Below are 20,323 nucleotides of genomic sequence, written 5' to 3'. Positions count from 1 at the left end.
TTTTGGGGGGCTAGTTCCTTTGCTGCTTGCTTTGGCTTGCCTAATGCTGTGTAGGTGCCGTGGTCCCCAAGACTGAGTTGCGTGGAGGCTCGGAGTCCCGCGGCCGAGGTAGGCTAGAGGCAGGCCAGGAAGAAGAGCGCTTGGCGCCGCCCGCTCATAGTGTGTTTCTAAGCCGGACTGAAGCCGTGGGGAGGGGGCCAGCCTGGCCTGGGGTCGCCCTTCCGCCGGCCGCGCCGCCCAGTTCATTTCACCAAGCAGTCGGTTTCGGTAGGTCTCGGCAGCGCATTGGTGAATGGGCCGACAGGAGACCAACTGCTCTTGTAATGCTTTAAAAATATTTTAAAAGAAAAAAATCTCATAAAGAAAAAAATGAGGTATTTTTGTACAGCGAATGGAACAGGGCCCGGGCTGCGGCGCGCGGGCTCGGCAGGGGGCGGCGGCCGCAGCCTGGTGGGTCGGGCCCACCGAGCTCGCGGTGTCCGGAGTTGGTTGACCGCTGGAGTTTAGAGCAAGCCGTGGCCGGCGTTCTTTCTCCGCTAACCAGGGTGGACGAGTGCAGTAGCCGCCCCAAGGGTTTGTTTCTGTCCGTAAACTTGGTGGGTCGGTGGGCGAGCTCTGGGGAGGCGCGGGCACCATGGGCCCGCGGTTGTTAGGGACTCTGGGGGCGGGAGCAGTGCTGTATTTGCGGGAGATTGGGGGCGGGAGAGGTTCTGGCCACTAACCCCTGGAGCCGCCGGTGTCTCCGAACTCCTGAACCGTGGCAATCTAGCAAGTATTCGGCGCCAGAGCCAGATAGGCTGCGATCCGGCGGGGAGCGCTGGCTGGGTGTCGAAAAGCTCCAGGAACTCGGCGAATTCAATTCGCGGCCCCAGCTGATCCCCTTGCAAACATGGAGCTGCCTCCTTCCCCGCCCACCTCACGGTGGCGGCGACTGCTCCCCCCCTCCCCGCGTAGTGTGCTGCCTGGGCTCCTCTTTCCGCGAGGTGCCGCTGCGTGCCACAGGGCTGCGTACGGGGTGGGGGCAGCCGTGCGCGCACGCGCGCGCTCGCTCACGAGGGGGTGGCCTGAAAGGGGCAGTGAAGGTCGGAAACTGGGAAAAGAGACTCCACGCTTGGAATAGGGAAAAGGAAATGCATCAGCGGGCGGGGAGTGGCGCGCCTGTCAGCCGGATGGCGGCTGCGGGCCGAGAGGCGGGGCGCCAGCGCAAAGTGCGGGCAGTGGCGGTGTAGCGAGGGGAGGGGAGGCTCAGAGGCAGGCAGAGTGGCCACCTCGGCCTCTACTGCCTGGCCTAGACTGTTTACTATCTCCTGCGGGGAGCTTGTGCAACCGGCCTGCAGGGGACCCGAGAGGGGCGGGGCCAGTTCCTCTTCTACCCTCTTCAGGCTCTCCAGAGGCCCCGCCTTCTCTTGTCTTCCACTGGTTGGGTGCTAGTCCCTTTTTCCCTTCTTGTGTATGGATTGGATGACATTCTCTAGGGCTCCGCCTATTGGGAGGCTGGACTGGAGTTTAAGTTGCTAAGATTTTTTCTTCTTGAAGGGCGGAGGGAGGATTCCTGGGGCTTATGCGAGGTGCAAGCCCCCGCCCCTTCTTCTGATTGGCGAATTACATAGGCCTTCCCCCTTCTAGGACAAGCTAGGAGGGGACGTCCTCCTGCTCCCTGCCCCCCTTCTCGTGAGCGCGCTCGGCACATGTTTGCGGCCCGCCTAGCTCCCTGCAACTTCCCTCCCGCCCGGAAGTCTCAGGCTCCGCGCCCTTAGTAAGGGGGGCGGGGAATGCCTTGGAGGCACACAAAGATTCTTCCGAGTGTAGAGATCTAGTAGCCTCACAATTGTGCTTTTGCGCTGGAAAGCGTAGCTCCGGATCTGCCCCATTGAGGGCAGGGAATGAGTTCGGGTCAACCGTTGCTGTTTTTCTTCGTGCCCCTTGACTTCCTTAAATTTAAGTTTGAGAAGGCTTGGACACCGGCCGCATCCTTAATTCCCTGGGCAAGACAGTCGTGGTCCTTAGTCTACGGAATCTGATGACAACCTTATGATGGAACAAGATCTATGATACTTCGTTCTCTTGCGGTCAAGGGAAGTCCAGGAGACCTATTTCTGGCAAAGACTGGGGGGGGGGCTTGTTGATACCATGGTGGGAGTTCTGCGTGGTAGGAACCCAGTATAGTGGGTAAGGCGTTTCATTTTAAGGTAGGAATCTGTCAGTTCTAGAGTGCTGCTTTCTCAACCTCTGGACGGTTTGGCCCCGTGTTTTTCTTATTTTTAGAGCCCTGTCCTAGCCTAGGGCTTGGCTTGGTTACCATTGTGACCGCTCCCACCTGTCTTGCACTCTTGTAGTTCACAACTCATTACTATGGCCTCGCGGCATGGAGCCGTCCTCGGAGTCAAAACCCACCTGTTGCCAACACTTATGATAGTCTCCTCAGGATTACAGGAGGGCAGCATTGGGTTTATGAAACGTTTCCCCGTGCAGTATCTCTTGGGGACACACAACTCTAGGGAGAAATTTTCCTTTTTTTTTTTTTTTTTTGTCGGTAGAGCCCTGGAAGACTAGTCCTGCCTAACTGTTCCTCATGGTGCAGCGAAAGCACCCCCAAAGCAACATGGGCTTTGGTCCCACGCTTTATTGGTGAATAAATAAAAGGAACTAGGTATTTGAAAGCACTTCGTGTGCTTCACGCATTACTTACCCAGAGGACTTAGAGACAGCCATTAACGCATTCTGCCAAAGAGACTATGGGTGCTCCCCCAATTTTTTTTTTTAAGAGGCTGGTCTCTAGTTCTTAAATTCAAGCAATATTGCTGCCTCGTTCTCCCGATGAGTTGGGATGGCAGTTTCTTTTCTTTGAACAGTCATTTTCAAGACCACCCCCTCACACAGACACACTGGAATTTTTACTCATCCTCTGAATATGAATGCATGCATCCTCAAGGTTTATTTATACCGTGGTCTGTTTGAGTTATTTTGTATCTCAGTTCTCCTGGCCTAAAATGTCTCTGGATCTACCCTGCCAATAGGGAATACATTTTGCCTCATGCTCCGCCTTCCGGAGGCTTGCCCAGGCAGTGACATTTAAAGGCCTCCGCTTGCTTGTCTCCGCCCTCTGAGGGCTGCGTATTCAGGCTGTCGGAGTGTCACAGAATGCAGCCAGCCGTAGCGACTGGCTTGTAATCTCCGGGTTTATCAGTTTAAAGCTCCAGACCTTAATTTGGGAATCTGCTGCTGAAAGTAGCTGCTGAATGGTCCAGAAGGCTGTATTTAGGAGACAGTAAAAAGTGTAAAAATAAGTGGGTAGAAGGATAAGATTTTCTGTCATTGTTTTGGTAAGTCCTCTACGGTGGTAATACTACTGTCTTTTCCTCAAAGTCCTAAAGCCTCGAGTTTCAACCCTGAGCTCCGCGCCATTTCCAGTTCGGGCCTTGGAACTCTGAGCTTCAGTCTCTAGTGTAAACATTCCACAAAAGGACTGCTTAGGTTCAGCATCGCGCAGGGCGGAATGGGCTCCTTCCTGGACCGGCACCGTGTCCAATGGCGGCTCCTACCGGCGCCAAGATAATCCAATCAGATTGCTGGGGGCGGGGCCTGGCCCAGCAGTGTGGTGGGTGGAGTCTGCTTCACTTACAGACATTTTTACCCCACATTGGTTACTTACCTTCCTGGGGCTGTGAGAGAACCGAAGGTAGCCTTCCAATGCGGTGACCGGCGGAGGCGGGAGCCGATTTGTTAGGCCTGTGGCTGGGGCGGTAATGGGGAGGGATATGTGGGACTCTCCAATGAAATGTGAGGAGGTGCTTTTCTTCCTCCAATAATATTGCAGCCTGGGGGAGGGATCCGGCAATCAGTCTCCAATAGGCGGGGTTGAGTTGGGGACGCTCCCCGCCAATAGGGGCGTGGAGAAGGTGAGCGGCTCGCCCTCCCCTCCCAGCGAGGAAAGGAGGCGGGAGTAGGTCTGTACGGCGCGGTGATTGGCTCAATCTTTGACGGATGGGTAGTATATCCCGTGGCGGAGCGAGGTTAAGCCTTCCCTCGGCGGGGCGGGCTGGGAGAGTGGGCGGGATTTCCCGGGTAACAGAGAAGCGGCCGCGGCGGTAGAGGCGGCAGAGACGGTTTCTCCATCTTCCCCCCTCCCCTTCCCCCCTTAGAGTTTCCCTCCCTCCCTCCCTCCTTCCCAGTCTGGGCACTCAGGCCCGTGACCGCTTCGTGAGCGCATAGGTGGTTGCCAGTCCGCTCTTGCGGGCCTGTGCCCGCGCCGTTCCGGGGCCTCCGTGCTGGGTGCGAGGCTCTCGCCGGGAGCGACGCGCAGGCTGAGTGGCTGGAGCTTTTGCGGTAAGAGCACGCCGCGTCGCGGTCTGCCCGGCAGCTGGGTGGCGGGTAACCTGGGACTGGAGGGCGTGTGTTTTTCGGGGGGGCTGACCTCGGCTTCCCGTGCGTGGCTATGGGAGGCGGAGCGGGGCCGCACTCCGTGCGGGAGGGGGGAGGAGAGCGTACTCCCGGTGCGCACGGAGGGGCGGGCCCTCGTCCCGCCGATCAGAGGCGGGGCCGGCGCGCGTGCAGTGGTGGAGAAAGGGGCGGGACGCACTCGCGCTAAATGCCTGCGGCTGCGGCCCCGCCCCTCCTCCCCGCCGCGTGGGTGGGGCCTTGGGCTGCATCGCTTCGGGCCCGCGGGGTTTGCGGGTCGGGAAGGGGGGTCTCCCGCGTGCGGCTTTCAGGGCGCGGCGGCAAGGGGGCGTGAAACCCGTGTTCCCCCGCCTTCGTGGGATCCGGTTGGCCGGAAGGCGCGTTCGGGGCTGCGATGCCACGCCCCCCCGCCCCGCCCCCGCCGGGGTTTCCGCCTCCTTGGCAGTGAAGCGGCGCCGGGGAAAGCCCGCTGTTGCGTCTGGCCGGGACTTGGGGCTCCGTGTGTGCCCCGCCCTGCGTCCCTGTGGGTGGGAGGGGCTCACGCCAACGGGGAGCAGTGGAGGTGTTCGGACTTTATGCTGTGGCTCTTTAGTTTATTCTGCCGTGGGCATAGGGACCCTGAGCTGTAGTCTTCTCTACTTTGCTCCTAACATCGTGGTTGGTGCCGTAACAGCTAAGAGAGTAGAAGCATGCTCAGCGGCTCCTCTTAGTCGTAATTATTGGGAGGAGATGCTCAGTGTCCTCTCAGTGTCCGCGGCGGGGTGCGGCTGATGCTGTGCCCATGCTTCCGCGGCAGTGACTGGTGGGGGAGGGTCAGAGCCATCAGGGGCTGGAAACGTGGAGGGCGCCAACCTTTCCTGGAGTTCTCTTGCTGTTCAGCGACTGTGTGTGGCTTTATGGGCGGAGCTTCGCATCAGCGGGGTAGATAGCTAAAATTTGCGACCAGTTTTGGTGCCTTAGGACTTTAGACTCAGTTTTGTCCTTCGAGCTGCTCACAAATCTGAGATTTTAATTTTATAGAAAGGATTGAATTTAAATTTTAGTCTCAACTGGTTTTTGACAAAGGTGATTAAAAAAAATGTTCATGTTGGAATTTATCAGAGGCACATAGTCATTGCTCTACCACTAGACTATGTATCTCAGGCTTGATTCTTTTTCTTTTTCTTCTTTTTTTTTGGAAGATGGGGCGTATTCGAGACAGGGTTTCTCTGTGTAGTTTTAAGCCAGTCCTGGAACTCGCTCAGTAGACCAGGCTGGAGATATCCATTGGTCTCTGCCTCCCCGGTGCTAAGATTAAAGGTGTGTGCCACTGCCAGTCCTTCCTTCCTTCCTTCCTTCCTTCCTTCCTTCCTTCCTTCCTTCCTTCCTTCCTTTCTTCCTTTCTTCCTTTTTTTTTTTTAAAGTTAGGAGTTTCACTCTGTATCCCTACCTGGCTAAGATTTTTTAAACTAAAAAACTCTGATTTCTTGACTGATACTCTCACCAAAGGTTTTGTTACATAATCATAGCACCCCAAACGTAAATTAGAATTTAGTATTCTTTTGATTTTATGTAATGGTTAGTCCATAAAGCTTAATGTTGCTCTTTTTAGATATAAAGTAGGTTGGACTCTGTATAGCATACCCCTACCAACCTGTGCTGCAAAGTTACTTTGGCCATTATGGATTTAGTGCATAGGTAACCATATATATATATTAGATGGGATGTTGTTAGATCTTAGAAAAATAACTTTTTATGGAAAGTAAACATTGAATCCTTATTTAGGTACTGCTGTCTGAATGAGTATGTTTAAACTGCTTTTTAAAAATGATTTATAGTATGTGGTTTGTGTGTACGAGTGTGTGTGCCCACCCGCAAGGGTCAGAAGAGGGTGTCAGATCCCCGGTAGCTGGAGTTCACAGGTGGTTGTGAGCCACCTGGGAAGGGTCTGGGAGCCCAACTCAGGTCCTCTGTATTGAGCCATCTCTGCAAGTTCTAGATTTGTCCTTTGCTCAGTAGAGGCTGAAAACCATGCACTGTGCAATACTTAAAGAGGTGAAGTGTTCACTTTCAGCTAAAGAATTAGCAATAGTAATAGAATTGATGTGGAGGCCAAAAACTAAGAGCTTGGGTGTTTTACAGATGTATAAACTTAAAAGGTAGTGGATGATACTTTGCCTTTGAGGAAAGTTTGGCCAACCTATAGTTAATTCTGCCATTTGAAGTTCAGTCTGGGAAATACTGATGACTTTTTTTTTTTTTTTGGTCTTTGAGACAGGGTTTCTCCTCCTAGCCCTGGCTGTCCTGGAACTGTAGACCAGTCTGGCATAGAACTCTCGGAACTCAGCCAGCTTCTGCATCTCAAGTGCTGGGATTAAAGGCGTGTGCCACACACCCAGCATAAGATATATTCTTATAGAATGTACAGTATATAGTATGCTGGAGTCACAAATCCTAGGCTTTAAAAATTCAAGTAAGAGATGCTGAAGAGACCGCTTAGTGTTTTGTGTTTTTTTTTTTTTTTTTTTTGGTTTTTCGAGACAGGGTTTCTCTGTGGTTTTGGAGCCTGTCCTGGAACTAGTTCTTGTAGACCAGGCTGGTCTCGAATTCACAGAGATCCGCCTGCCTCTGCCTCCCGAGTGCTGGGATTAAGAGCAGTGTCTGCTCTTCCAGAGGACCTGGGTTCAATTCCCAGTACCCACATGACAGTTCATAACTATAACTCTAGTTTCAGGGGATCCAACACCCTCACAGAGAAATGGCAGGCAAAACACCAATGCACATAAAAATTTTAAAAATAAAATTAAAAAAATTTCAAGTAAAAACTAGTTAGGATTTTTTTGTACTTTTCCATACATCAGTATTATATGCTTTAGTTTTGTTCACAGTTAAAATAGATTAGAATTATTAGCATTGGGGGCACGGACAGGTGGCTAAGCTGTAAGAATATGTATTACCCTTGCAGAGACCTGAGTTCCATTTTCAGTGCCTATGTCAACCTGTAACTGGAGCTCCAGGGCCTCCATGGGCACCTGAATACAGGTACATAGATTCTCCATCTCCATACTCATAATTAAAAATGGTAGGAAAATATCTAAAAATTAAATATTACCATTTTTTTTCTTTTTTAAGAATCAAGATGGGTATTGATCTAACAAGATCTCTGGCAAAAACAAAGCCCTCTTGACAGAGCAGCCAATATACTGAAAAGCTATCCAGGGCAACTTTAGTCTAGGAATTTTTATTTAAAATTCAGAGGTTGTGTTCATGGCCTTTAGTAATCAAACATAGTGCTTTCCAGTTTCAGATGACTCCCCCAGCTGAAAGTACGTTAAATTATATCTTTTGTATGTTCTTAAAAAATGACAGTACATTTCAAACAATAGCTTCTTCCCTCTGGTAAAATGGGTTTACATTTACTGAATTGACTCTGCCCGAGGCACTGTACATTTGTTAAAGGGTGTGTGTGTGTGTGTGTGTGTGTATACGCATAGGTATCTGTGTGAGTGCTATACACACATGTAATTTAAGTTTTATGTCAGCTTTGGATTGTGGAGTGGTGAAATAAATGGACTATGCACTCTGTAGCCCAGGCTGCCTAGAACTCAACCTGATTTTTTTCTTACTTTGCCCCAGCTGATTACATTTTTGACTTGAAATACATGTTTTAAAAGTGAAGATGTCTGATGAGGTGGCTTCAGTGGGTAAAGACACTTGCTGTGCAAACTCTTAAGACTGAATTAGATCCTAGGAATCCACTTTGGAAGGAGAGACTGATTGCTGAAAGTTGTCCTCTGACCATCACATCTTAGTTACCTTCCCAACAATAATAAATATTTCAAAGAAAACAAGGCATGGGACCAGGGAAATGTCTGTCAGCAAAGATGCCGTTCAAGTAAAGGACTTGTCCTATTCCTGGAATATACGAAATCTAAATGCTTGGTAGCCTAGGCTTGAACTCCAAACACTGGGGGAGCAGTAGATGATAGGGAGGCTCTTGGGATCGACCTGTGTGGGCCAACCCCAAACCAGAAAGGAACTTGTTTGAAAAATAAGATGGACTTATAGGGCTTACAGCTGAGGTTGACCTGGCTTCTACATGCACACATAAATAAATAGGGGCAGCAGTATGGCACAGTGGGTACAGCTCTTGTGACTAGGGCTTGAAGGCCTGAGTGTGATCCCTGGAACCCACATAAAGGTGGGCAGAGAAAACCAGTGGCACAAAGATGTCCTTTGACCTTTGCACAAGTGCACACTTTAAAATCATACATATATACAATAGGAATTTTTTTTAAAGGGAAGAAAAAAAGCCAGGAGAGATTACAGTACCTGTAATCCCAGCACTTGGGAGATGGAGGCAGGAGGTCAGGTGTTCAAGGCAGCCCTTTGCTACTTAGAGGGTTTAAATCAGCCTGGGCTACATAAGATCCTGCCTCACAAACTCAGACTAAGTGACTGAGGAGAGAATAGCACAGAGCGGCTTAGACCACATCAGTGGTTAAGACAGGATCTGAATCCAGGGAGTCTGCCTCCAGTACCTCAACCATGTAAAGTTGCCTCTGCTTTACTGAGAGAGTAGAATGTAAAATGTGTGTGCATATGTGTGTGTGTGTTTTAATCATAACAAATGTGTGTACTTAAGAAAATGGGTTGTGTAAGGGGAATATGAGCTCAGTTTATAGAGTGCTTGCCTTGTGTGTCTCAATCACTGGTTTCAGCCTCCACAACCTCATGAGACCAGGTATGGGGACAAACCTGCAATCCTAGTACTTGGGAGGTAAGTTGAAAGTCAGTTTCAACTGTATATAGTGAGCTTGAGGCCAGTAAGAAATATGGCCTGTAAGTTGGCTTAGCAGGTAAAAACAATGGTTGCCACACCTCATAGCCTTGAGTTTGATGCCTAAGACTCAATGTGGTAGAAGAAAACTGTAAGTAGGCATCGCGCACATGCACACCCCCCACTCATATTCTGTGCAACATTTACCACCGTCCAGCTTCAGAACTTACTCATCTTCCACTGTAGGAACTTTATATACATGAAGCAGTAAGTCTTCTTTAACAGAAGTGTTTATTGTTTAAAGTATACATGTGAATACTTTGGAGACCAGAGACATGGGATCCCCTGGAGCTGTGGTTATGAACTATTTGATACTGTTTCTAGGAATTAATCTCTGGTCCTCTGAAAGAATAGCAAGTGCTTCGAACTGCTGAACTCACTCTTTAGTTCCTACCCCTTAATTTTTATTTTATTTTTGAGGCACGGTCTCACGTATTACTGGCTGTCCTGGAATTCACAGAGCTCTTACCTGCTTCTTCCTCTTGAGCACTGGAGTTAAAGTCCTGTGCCACTGCATAGCACACTCACTTTTATCTTTTGTGATTGGCTTCTTTTACCTAGTTTGTCCTCACCGTTCACTGATGTTGTAGTATATGTCAGAATTTTCTTCCTGGTTAAGGGTTAGTACTCTTGTGTAACATACCACAGTTAACTTGTTTTTTTTTCTACCTTATAGATTCGTTTGTCTATTTTCATTTTCTCTGTATGTTTTGCCTATAAGTATGTATGTGCATTTTTGGTGCCCAAAAAGACTAGAAGAGGGCATCAGATACTTTGGAACTAGAGTTACAGACTGTTGTGAACCTCCGTGTAGGTGCTGGGAACTGAACCTGGGTCCTCTGGAAGAGCTGTTAGTGTGTTTACCCATTGAGCTGTCGTTCCTACTCTGTGTTTTTATGAATAATTCTCAAGTTCTTTAGTTCTTGGATCAAGATCTAGAGGTAGGATTGTGCTAATTGTGTTATTTATTTTGAGGAGCTATCAGTTTTTGCTTTGTGAAAAAAGGTTTGGGATGGGGGTGGGGTGACTGCAGAGATGGTTCAGTGGTTAAGAGCACTGACTGCTCTTCCAGATGACCTAGGGTTGAATTCTTAGCACCATGGCGCTCACAGCCATCTGTAATTCCAGATCCAGGTAATCCGATGCCCTCTTCTGGTCTAGTGGGTACTAGGCACAAAAGTGGTACACAGGCAGACATACAGGCAAAATAAATACATCTTTTTTTTGTTTTGTTCGTTTTTCGAGATAAGTAACCCCGGCTGTCCTGGAACTCACTCTGTATAGACCAGACTGGCCTCCAAAGATTTGCCTGTATGAAAGGTGTAGACCACCACTGCCTGACTAAAATAAACATATCTTTAATAAAAGAATTGGAGCCAGGCAGTGGTGGTACACATCTTTAATCACAGCACTTGGGACGCAGGGCAGGTGGATCTCTGAGTTTGAGGCCAACCTGGTCTACAGGGCAAGTTCCAGGACAGGCTCCATAGCTACTGGGAAAAACCAGGGGGAGGGGGGGATTGGGCCTTGAATTAATTCTGAGAGTGAATTGAAGCGCCACCCATTTAATTGAGCACCTGCTTAAATTGCTCTGGGCTGGTGAGGAACAGTCTTTGTCACTAAGAACTTAACATTCTTGTCAGGAAAGACAAGTAGAGACATGCTTTTACCACACATCATTGAACGTTAAATGCTTTAAGAATCAACTGCAACCTGTTGTAGGAGGTGCAGAGGAGGGACATGGCACTTGGATATGTAGGAAGAGGAGACTCTACAGGAGAGACACAAGAAAACCATGTGCCTTCTCTGAGCTGTTGAGTGTCCTTAGGTATCTTAACAGTAGTCCTGATGATGGAGGATAGCATCATCGTGAAATTCAGTTCTCTATGTGAAGTCCTCCCTTTAGGAGCAAGTGCTCTTACTTGCTGAGTCCCCCCCCATCTATCTTTTAGATTTATTTCTAAGTGTGTGTGTGTGTGTGTGTGTGTGTGTGTGTGTGTGTGGACATGTGGACATGTAGGATCTCAGGGAGGCCAGAAGAAGTTGGATTCCCTAGAACTGGAGTTACAGCTGCTTGTGAGCTGCTTAACATGACTGATGGGAATTGAACTCAGGTCCTCTGCAAGAGCAGTATACACTTTTAACCAAGTCATTTCTCCAGCCCCTGAAGTCTAATTTCTTGATGTATGTCTCAGTCATATTGTAGTACACTTATAAAAAGTACTTGATAGAACAGTATTTGTTTATAGTGGTTTTTCACTTGACTGTTTGCTTATTTGGTGTGTTCCATAGTGTGAATATCCCTCAGCACTTCAGTGGACATTGGACAGCTTGAAGTTGTCAGTCTGTTCTTCTAGCATGTGGATTCTAGGGATCAAGCTTAGACTGTTAGGCTTGGCAGCAGATGTCCTACCCACCAAGCTATCGTGCTAGCCAGCATTTTTCCTTTTGATGTAACATTTACATAGAATAGAATATATGTGTTGAGTGTGTGGTTTGTGTGTACATATGCGTGAGATCATGGTGTACATATTTTTTTATTCTAAGTTTTTTTTTATTGAGAAAAGGAGAAAAAAAAAACAAGTTTCCACCTCCTCCCAGCCTCCCATTTCCCTCCCCCTCCTCCCACCTTTCTCCCCCTCCTCCCACACTTCTCCCCCTCCCCCCACTCCTTTCCCCCTCCCTCTCCAGTCCAAAGAGCAGTCAGGGTTCCCTGCCCTGTGGTAAGTCCTAGGTCCTCCCCCCTCTGTCCATATCTAGGAAGGTGAACATCCAAACTGGCTAGGCTCCCACAAAACCAGCACATTACGTAGGATCAAAACCCCGTGCCCAGCCCTCATTGTTCGCCATGTTCAGAGAGTCCAGTTTTATCCCATGCTTTTTCAGTCACAGTCCAGCTGGCCTTGGTGAGCTCCCAGTAGGTGGTGGCGCACGCCTTTAATCCCAGCACTTGGGAGGCAGAGGCAGGCAGATCTCTGTGAGTTCAAGACCAGCCTGGTCTACAAGAGCTAGTTCCAGGACAGGCTCCAAAACCACAGAGAAACCCTGTCTCAAAAACCAAAAAACAAAACAGAAAAAAAACTTGACGTTTTTATGTGTAGGGGTATTTTGCCTGAGTGTATGTTTGTGCATCTTGTGAATGAAGGTATGGAGCCTACAGAGGAGAGAAGAGGGTATTGGACCCCTTGGAGTAGAGTGACAGGTTGTGAGCTGCCATGTGGATGTCGGGAGTCGAATCCTGGACTCTTAACTGCCAAGCCATCTTTGCAGTCCCATGGGTTGTATTTAAAGTATTGGGAAACTAGTGGTAGATCAGATTCCTATTTGAGAGATATTTTGAAAGCGGTGTAGAGAATAGAGGGCGAGAAATGCTTGGGAAGTATGTCAGCTGTCTTGATGAGGAGTAAAGGAGTGGGTGTGTTACTTAAAGGGAAGTGATTCGTTAGGGAGATAGGAAATTGACAAAATAGCATAATTAAGAGAAAACGCAGGCTCTGGATAACATCTCTTCAGTTTTATATAAATGATCCAGGAAGAAAAGTTCTGAAAATAAATGTGGTTAAATATGTCATAAAAGTAGTTTCTGACTGGGCATGCAACTTTGTGGTAGTTGCTTAGCCTACAAAAGGCCCTGGGTTTGATCCAGCACAGAAACCCACAAATTACAGTTACTTTTACTTTCTGTTTGTTTGTTTGAGAGACAGGGTTTCTCTGTGTAGCCCTGGCTGTCCTAAAACTCTGTAGACTAGTCTGGTCTTAAAACCCAGAGATCCATCTGCTTCTGCCTCTGCCTCCTGATTGCTGGGATTAAAGATGTGCAATACCACCTCTTAGCTTGACTTATTTGTATCTCAGGCATCAGGTATGCATGTTATGCACTGACATATGTGCAGGTAAAACACCCATATACTCGAAGAAAATTTTTAAATATTAAAAAAAATAGCAAAACAAATGTTAAAACATGATCTCACAATAAATTAAGATGCTTTTAATACTTAACCAGTGAAAAACTCACTTAGCATTTGAGTATCACAAACAAACAAAAAACCCCCACAGGCCCAGGGCCAAAGCTATAAAAGTTCAAGAGAGTTTGTCTAGAATCTAGTTCCTAACAAATATTTTTTTTTTTCTTCGAGACAGGGTTTTTCCGTACCTTTTTGGTTCCTATCTTGGAACTAGCTCTTGTAGACCAGGCTGGCCTTGAGATCTGCCTGCCTCTGCCTCCCGAGTGCTGGGATTAAAGGCGTGCGCCACCACCGCCCGGCCCTAAAAATATTCTATTTTTCATATTCCTTTGCTATGTTCTTCATACACATTTGTTTATTTATCATTTATAAAATATTGGCATTTTGGTAGAGATTAATCTCAAAAGATTAACATCTAAGTTTTAATCCAATAAAAGCTAAGCCAAACTCTGGTTTCATTTGTGGCTAGAAGTAGCAGCCAGCAGTTCTTATGGAATTTGTAGTTTATCCATTTATTTTTTTTTTTAATCTAGTTTCTCTCCCAAAATAGGTGGAGGTTTAGTGACCTGTGACACTTTGGTTGTCAAATAGCATGTTAGCCTCTATGCGGGTGCTGGAAACTGAACCTAGGTCTTCTGCATGAACAATCAGTGTTCTTAACACTTCCTTAGTTACTTCTAGCTCTCAAATAACATGCAGAAACATGCTTAACCCTTTAATGTGTATAATTTTTTTAATGTTGAACTAAATAAATTAGTTTTTAGTAGGTAATCATAATCAGTTAAGGCATTTTGGCATTTTAAATGATTTCCCCTCAGAGCTGTCTGTCTGTTCAACTCTAGTTAACTAAGTCGGATGTACTATATCATATACAAACTTGGGAATAATTCTTGGATCTAAAGTTATAGACCAGAGTATATCTGTAGCTTGAAGTTTTTGAAAAGATTAATTATTGTATTTATTAAGAGTCTTCAGATATGGGGAATAATGTACTAAATCTTAGCCATTACTGAATTTTCCTTTCCTGTGTGTGTGTATATATATGTGTATGTATGCATGTGCACACATGCATGCAAGGTATATTCTTCAACCTGGAGCACTCCAACTTGGCCAGACTCGCTGGCCAGCAAGCTCTGGAGATTCTTTCTCTGGCTCACCTACCACTTCTGCATCTGTCGGGTTAACAGATGCTAACTGCCCAGCCCTTTAATAAAGTTGGTTCTGAAAAACAGTCTAAGTTGTCTAAGGCTGCCCTTGAACTTCGAAACTGCAATTCTCCTGCAAGCTGTCCCCCAATACCAAGCCTGTCCATAACTATAATTTTTATCTTCTTGAAATAGGGTTGATGTCTTTAAGTTTTTATACATTAAAAGTTGTTGTGTGTATGGTAGTTTTTACCTGCATGCTTGTCGGTGCACTACTTGCATGGTTGTTGCCATTGGGGCCCTAAGAAGGTGTTAGATCCCCTGGAACCTGAGTTGCTGAATTATTGTCGTAAGCTGATGTGTGGGTGCTAGAACTCAAACCTGGGTCCTCTGAAAGGACCAGTGCTCTTAACCAGTAAACTGTCTCTCCTGTTCCAGTTTTATTTGTTTTATGAATTCTGGAGATTGCACTTAGAGCCTCATGTTTGCATAGCAAGCACATTACTGATTGAGCTTTCTCCCTAGCCCAAGTAGACAGAATGTCTGCCTGCCTGTTCATTTGTTTTATTTTTAATTGTGTTTGTGTGTGTATATGTTGTAGAGGCAGGGGTGAGGGAGGGAGGACTGTGTCCTTGTGCACATAAGTGAAGTTTCTGCAGAGACTGGATCCTGTTTAGTCGGGGTTACAGCGAGCTGTGACCTAAGAGGTGTGGGTGTTGGGATGGGAACTTTGGTCCTCATGGTTGAAGAGTAAGCACTCAGCCCCTGGAGCATCTCTCTCCAGCCCCTCTTTCATTTGCATAGTGTTTCTTCTGGGTGCATGTATGTATGCGTGCCAGGGAGTGCGTGCATGTGTGCAAGAGAGAGGAGAGAGAGAGGAGAGAGAGAGTGTGTCAGAGTCAGAGGAGACTTACAGTTGCTTTTTCTTTTCCATTATGGTCCCAGGAATTGAATTTAGACCGTCAGTCCTGGCAGCAAGCACCTTTACTTACTGAGCTATCTTGCTGGCTTCTAAGTATTTCTTCTTAACTGTAGTATATTATGTTTATGTTAAGGATACTGATGTCAGAAATGTTCAGGAAAAAAGTAGGTTCCTGGACAAAGTGCATTTAGACTTTGTGTACCCTTTGATGAGAATGCCACTCCCTACAAAGGTATTGTTAAGCTGAAGAAACTTCTTGTACTTAAAGAATGTGAGAAAGGGCCAGAAGGAAACTTGGAAGCCATCTATTCTATCTTAAGTTTTTTAGTTTGAGGTGCTAAAAATTACTTGAAAACAAGAGTTTTTTAAGATGTACTTTTTTTTTTTTTGAGACAGTTTTTCTATGTAGCACTGGCTGTCCTGGAACTTGCTCAATAGACCAGACTCGCCTCGAACTCAGAGATCTGCCTGCCTCTCCCTCCTGAGTGCTGGGATTAAAGGTGTGTGGCTCCACCACCTGGCTGTACGTTATTTTTTTAACGTAACCTTGGACCTCATTTTTCTGGCATATCATCACTCTATGATAGCTTTGTTGTAACAATTGATAATTATGTAACGAAACCCATTTAATACTAGTCCCTCCTTTCACCTTCATAGTGTGCATACTCTGTGCCAGTACTAAATTTTGAGAGTTGTATTTGCAGCATATGAGTATATAACTAGTATTAGCTATAATAGTGTTTTGGGAGCTACCTTTGGCTACTGTTCTACTGATGTGAAGAAACACCATCAGCAGGACAATTTAGAGGAAAAGCATTTTAATTGGGGGCTTCTTTACAGGTCAGGGTTATCGTGGCCAGGAGCAGCTGGGCAGGCATGGGGTTGGAGCAGTAGCTGAGAGCTTATTTGTTGAGGCACAACTAGGAAGGGGGGAGAGAGGGAGGGGGAAGGGGGGGAGGAATAGCTGGAAATGGTGTGGGCTTTTGAAACACCCAGTGACATACCTCCTCCAACAAGGTCACATCTCCTAGTTTTTCCTAAACAGTCTATCAACTAGGAACCAAGCATTCAAATATATGACCTAGGGGACCACTGTCATTGAAACCACCACAGGAGAATGACTAGAAAAGGAGATTTTTAAAATTTCTTGCAGTTTTGAATTGTAGGATTATTTTCAGCTTAGTGTTACCAGATTGATTAAAACTCTCTCTGAACCACGTCTCTCCTAATCCTAACTTGCTCGCTGTGAGGTGTGTGTAAACTATTTGGTGATCATTTCTAAGATGAGTAGATCAGTTCTGAAAGTCAGGCTTACATTAAACTTGGGGAACTGCGTCATACTAGAGGGAGATTTTAGTTGTTACTTTTTGGATTTTACAGGTTTGTAGTGCATTCCTGAGCATGAGTGCAGAATGAAGCGACGTTTGGATGACCAGGAGTCACCGGTGTATGCAGCCCAGCAGCGAAGGATTCCTGGAAGCACAGAGGCTTTTCCTCACCAGCACCGGGTACTTGCCCCCGCCCCTCCTGTGTATGAAGCAGTATCTGAGACCATGCAGTCAGCTACAGGAATTCAATACTCAGTGGCACCCAACTACCAGGTAAGCTAGAGCCAGGGGAGGGAGTAGGAATAAGGGGTGAGAGTGGTGGTTTCATCCATTGAGAGTGGTTTTTATAGAGCATAGAGCTACCCACGAAAAACTTGACGTGAAATACATATGGAGATGTTTTGAATATATGCATATGGTAGTGTGAAAACCACCAGATAACAAAAGTCATGTAATGACCTCTGAAGTTCTCTGCATATTGCTTGTTGACCCTTAATCTTTCTTCCACCTCCTTAAGGCCTCTCTCTCTCTCTTTGTGAAATTTGTTCTCATGGAGCCCAGACTAGCCTTGGACTTCTGTCCTCCTACTTTAGTTTCCCAGTTGTGGGGTTATAGGCTTGTGCCACCTTACCTTGCTTTTTTGTGTTAGTTGAGGTTAATTCCAGGGTCTTGTGCATATCAGTAACCACTAACCCTTCTTTGTTACTACCTTTTCTTTCTTCTTTCCTTCCTTCCTTCCTTCCTTCCTTCCTTCCTTCCTTCCTTCCTTCCTTCCTTTCTTTCTTTCTTTCTTTTTCTTTTTTTTATCTTTAGGCAGGGTCTCACTGTGTAGCTGTGACTGACCTGCAAGTCTTGGTTTAGACCAGGCTGTCTGTCTCTGCCTCCAAGTGTTTGGATTAAAGGCATATACTACTACACCTCACTTGGCTTTTTTATTTTAATTTAATTCTTCAGTGATAAGAGATTGAACTCAGACCCTCATGTGCCAGTAAGCACCTGAGTGTCAGTTTCTCAGGAGTCTCCTGTGAAGCAGTGTAATACTTGCATGCGAGGCTGATGGAGCAGTAAGTAACAGATGATTATTAACTTAGGACTAGAAGAAAAGGGGTTTTGCTTTGTGGGGTTGTTTTTATTTTCCAAATAGATTTATAGTTATCTTGTCTGTTAGATACAGTTGTATATATCCTCAGTGGTGTGTGTTTGTAGTAAACGCAGCTGTCTCAGATATTAGCAGAGGATAATTAATGGTGCTCTCTTGTTACTTCAAAGTTCTAGGGACCTGGTGTAGTAATAAGGGCTGCGTCCCCAGCATCCCGGCTGCCTGGCTAGCTTATGCCCGAAATAACAACACACAAACTGTATTCTTTTAATCACTGCTTGGCCCATTTCTGTCTAGCCCCTTCTAGGCTAACTTTCGCACCTGGACTAGCCCATTTCTAATATTCTATGTAGCACAGCTAGGTGCGCTTACCGGGAAGATTCTAGCCTATGTCCATCCTGGGTCGGAGCTTCATCGCGTGTCTCTGCCCAGGAGCCGGGAGCATGGCTTCTCTCTGAGGCGTCTGCTCCGGAGAGGAGAGCTGTGGAGTCTCAGCTCACTTCCTCTTCCTCCCAGCGTTCTGTTCTGTTTACTCCTCCCACCTATCTTCTAACCAATGAGGGCCAAGCAGTTTCTTTTTATTAACCAATGACCTTCCTCCATCAACCTGGTCCACAGCCCTTGCTTGCTGGGCAAGCACTGCTGCTGAGCTCAGATCTTCAGCCCATATAACTAAGTTTTTTTGTTGCTTTTTGTCTTTTTTGGGGGGGATGGGTTTAGAGACAAGGTTTCTCTGTGTAACAGTCCTGGCTGTCCTGGAACTAGCTCTGTAGAACAGACTGACCTTAAATTCTCAGAGATCCTCCTGCCTCTGCCTCTCAAGGGCTGAGAGTAAGGCATGTGCCACCACTGTCTGGCCATATGATTAAAGTTTTATGAAAACCTGTAAAACACATAATTTGAAATAGAAAAGCTCAGATTGAGACCCCTTATGAAACATGTATGGATTAGAATTTGTAGAATTTATTTAATTTTTTTCTTTCTTTTTCCCCCTTTTTTTCTTCTTTGAGGTAAGGTCTCTTCCAACCCAGACTGTCCTTGAATTTGTTGTGTAGCTGAGGAAGACTTAAACTTTTGGCCTCTGTCTTCCAGCTGTTGAGCTTGCAGGCAAGCACCAGCACATCAAGTCTGAGTGCTGGAGGTGGAGCCCGAGGCTTCAGGAGCACTGAGCACATACTCTTTCAGCTGAGCTGCATCTCCAGCCCCTTCCATATTTTCTTATCCATTTTCTTAATAATATAATAATTTTCTTTTATATCTGTAATTTTACACACAGTTGTTTTTTCTCTCTCCGGCACAGAGTGATTTTTATAAACTTGTGAGAATTTGTGAAAAGCCTTGTTGTTTTCTAAGTTGGGGTGTACAGTTTATACTGCATAGAGAAAGTAGATTTTACATCGCTCAGTCTCCTCATTTGGAGATGAAACAGTTAGATCTACTGACATTAAAACTGTCCTTCCCCCATTATTTACTTATTCTTCATTTTAGAGACAGGATCTCCCTCTGTAGCTTAGGTTGACCTGAAATTTTCTATATCGATCCAGTAGACCTCAAACTTAGAGCAGCGCCACCTTCTTTAGCTTTTTTATTTATTTATTTTTTTAATTTAATTTAATTTTTTAAAATATTTATTTATTTATTTATTTATTATGTATACAATGTTCTGTGTGTATGCCTGAAGGCCAGAAGAGGGCACCAGATCTCATTACAGATGGTTGTGAGCTACCATGGGGTTGCTGGGAATTGAACTCAGGACTTTTGGAAGAGCAGGCAGTGCTCTTAACCACTGAGCCATCTCTCCAGCCCCTTCTTTAGCTTTAAAGTGCTGGCATTATAGGCATGAGCTCCTACTTTCGGCTTTAATAGTTTTGAAATAGGAGAAGTGCTCAGGAGATTTATTACTATTATTACTATTTGTGACAGGGTCTCACTGTATGTACTTATATACACACACATATACTCACTGTACATACATATATACACGTGTGTGTGTGTGTGTGTGTGTGTGTTGGCTGTTCTGGAACTCAGAGGTATCTGCCTGCCTCCACCTCCCTAGTGCTGGGGTTAAAGATATGTGCCCCACACCTTGCTGAAATTGCTGAAATTGAATTATTTTTAACATCTGTAAAACATTAAATATAAGAGGACTATAACATCAGTAATTCCTTTTTTTTCTGGGACATTTCGTTTTGTTAGTATCTTTGTGCATGAAGAAATACATAGGCATGCTTTGTAGATTTGTGTTATTTCTCAGATGTGTTTGAGGAAGAATGCCCAAGCCTGAATTTGTCTGTATTTTTCTCACTCCAGGTCTCAGCTGTGCCACAGAGTTCTGGCAGTCATGGGCCCGCCATAGCAGCAGTTCATAGCAGTCATCATCACCCCACAGCTGTCCAGCCTCACGGAGGCCAGGTGGTCCAGAGCCATGCCCACCCAGCGCCACCAGTTGCACCAGTGCAGGGACAGCAGCAGTTTCAGAGGCTAAAGGTGGTATTCTGTTTCTTTACTTGGGTCATTGTGTCTTCGGCAGGAAGTAATGCCTTCACCTAAGAGAGTGGGGTTTGAATTACAAGAAGTTTTGCTTTTGAATCCTATGTGTATTTCCTTTTTTGTATATTTTCCTTTGTCTGTGCCTAATCCAGAAAAA

At 46.1% G+C, this 20,323-nt stretch overlaps 1 protein-coding gene across 1 annotated transcript in view; it reads left to right on the top strand.

Annotated features, from left to right (window-relative positions):
* The first annotated feature begins 4,049 nt into the window (after positions 1-4,049).
* Positions 4,050-20,323, top strand: part of Sin3a (SIN3 transcription regulator family member A) — a 53,785-nt gene continuing 37,511 nt past the window's right edge. Inside the window, exons 1-3 of the mRNA XM_075965808.1 lie at positions 4,050-4,326; positions 16,630-16,850; positions 19,987-20,163. Of these exons, the coding sequence (XP_075821923.1) occupies positions 16,662-16,850; positions 19,987-20,163 (366 nt within the window). The 5' untranslated portion in view covers positions 4,050-4,326; positions 16,630-16,661. The remainder of the gene's footprint in view (positions 4,327-16,629; positions 16,851-19,986; positions 20,164-20,323) is intronic.

This window comes from Microtus pennsylvanicus, chromosome 3, assembly GCF_037038515.1.
Source record: "Microtus pennsylvanicus isolate mMicPen1 chromosome 3, mMicPen1.hap1, whole genome shotgun sequence".
NCBI lineage: Eukaryota > Metazoa > Chordata > Mammalia > Rodentia > Cricetidae > Microtus > Microtus pennsylvanicus.
The sequence above is the reverse complement of the archived record's forward strand: the minus strand, read 5'-3'. Positions and strand labels throughout refer to the sequence as shown.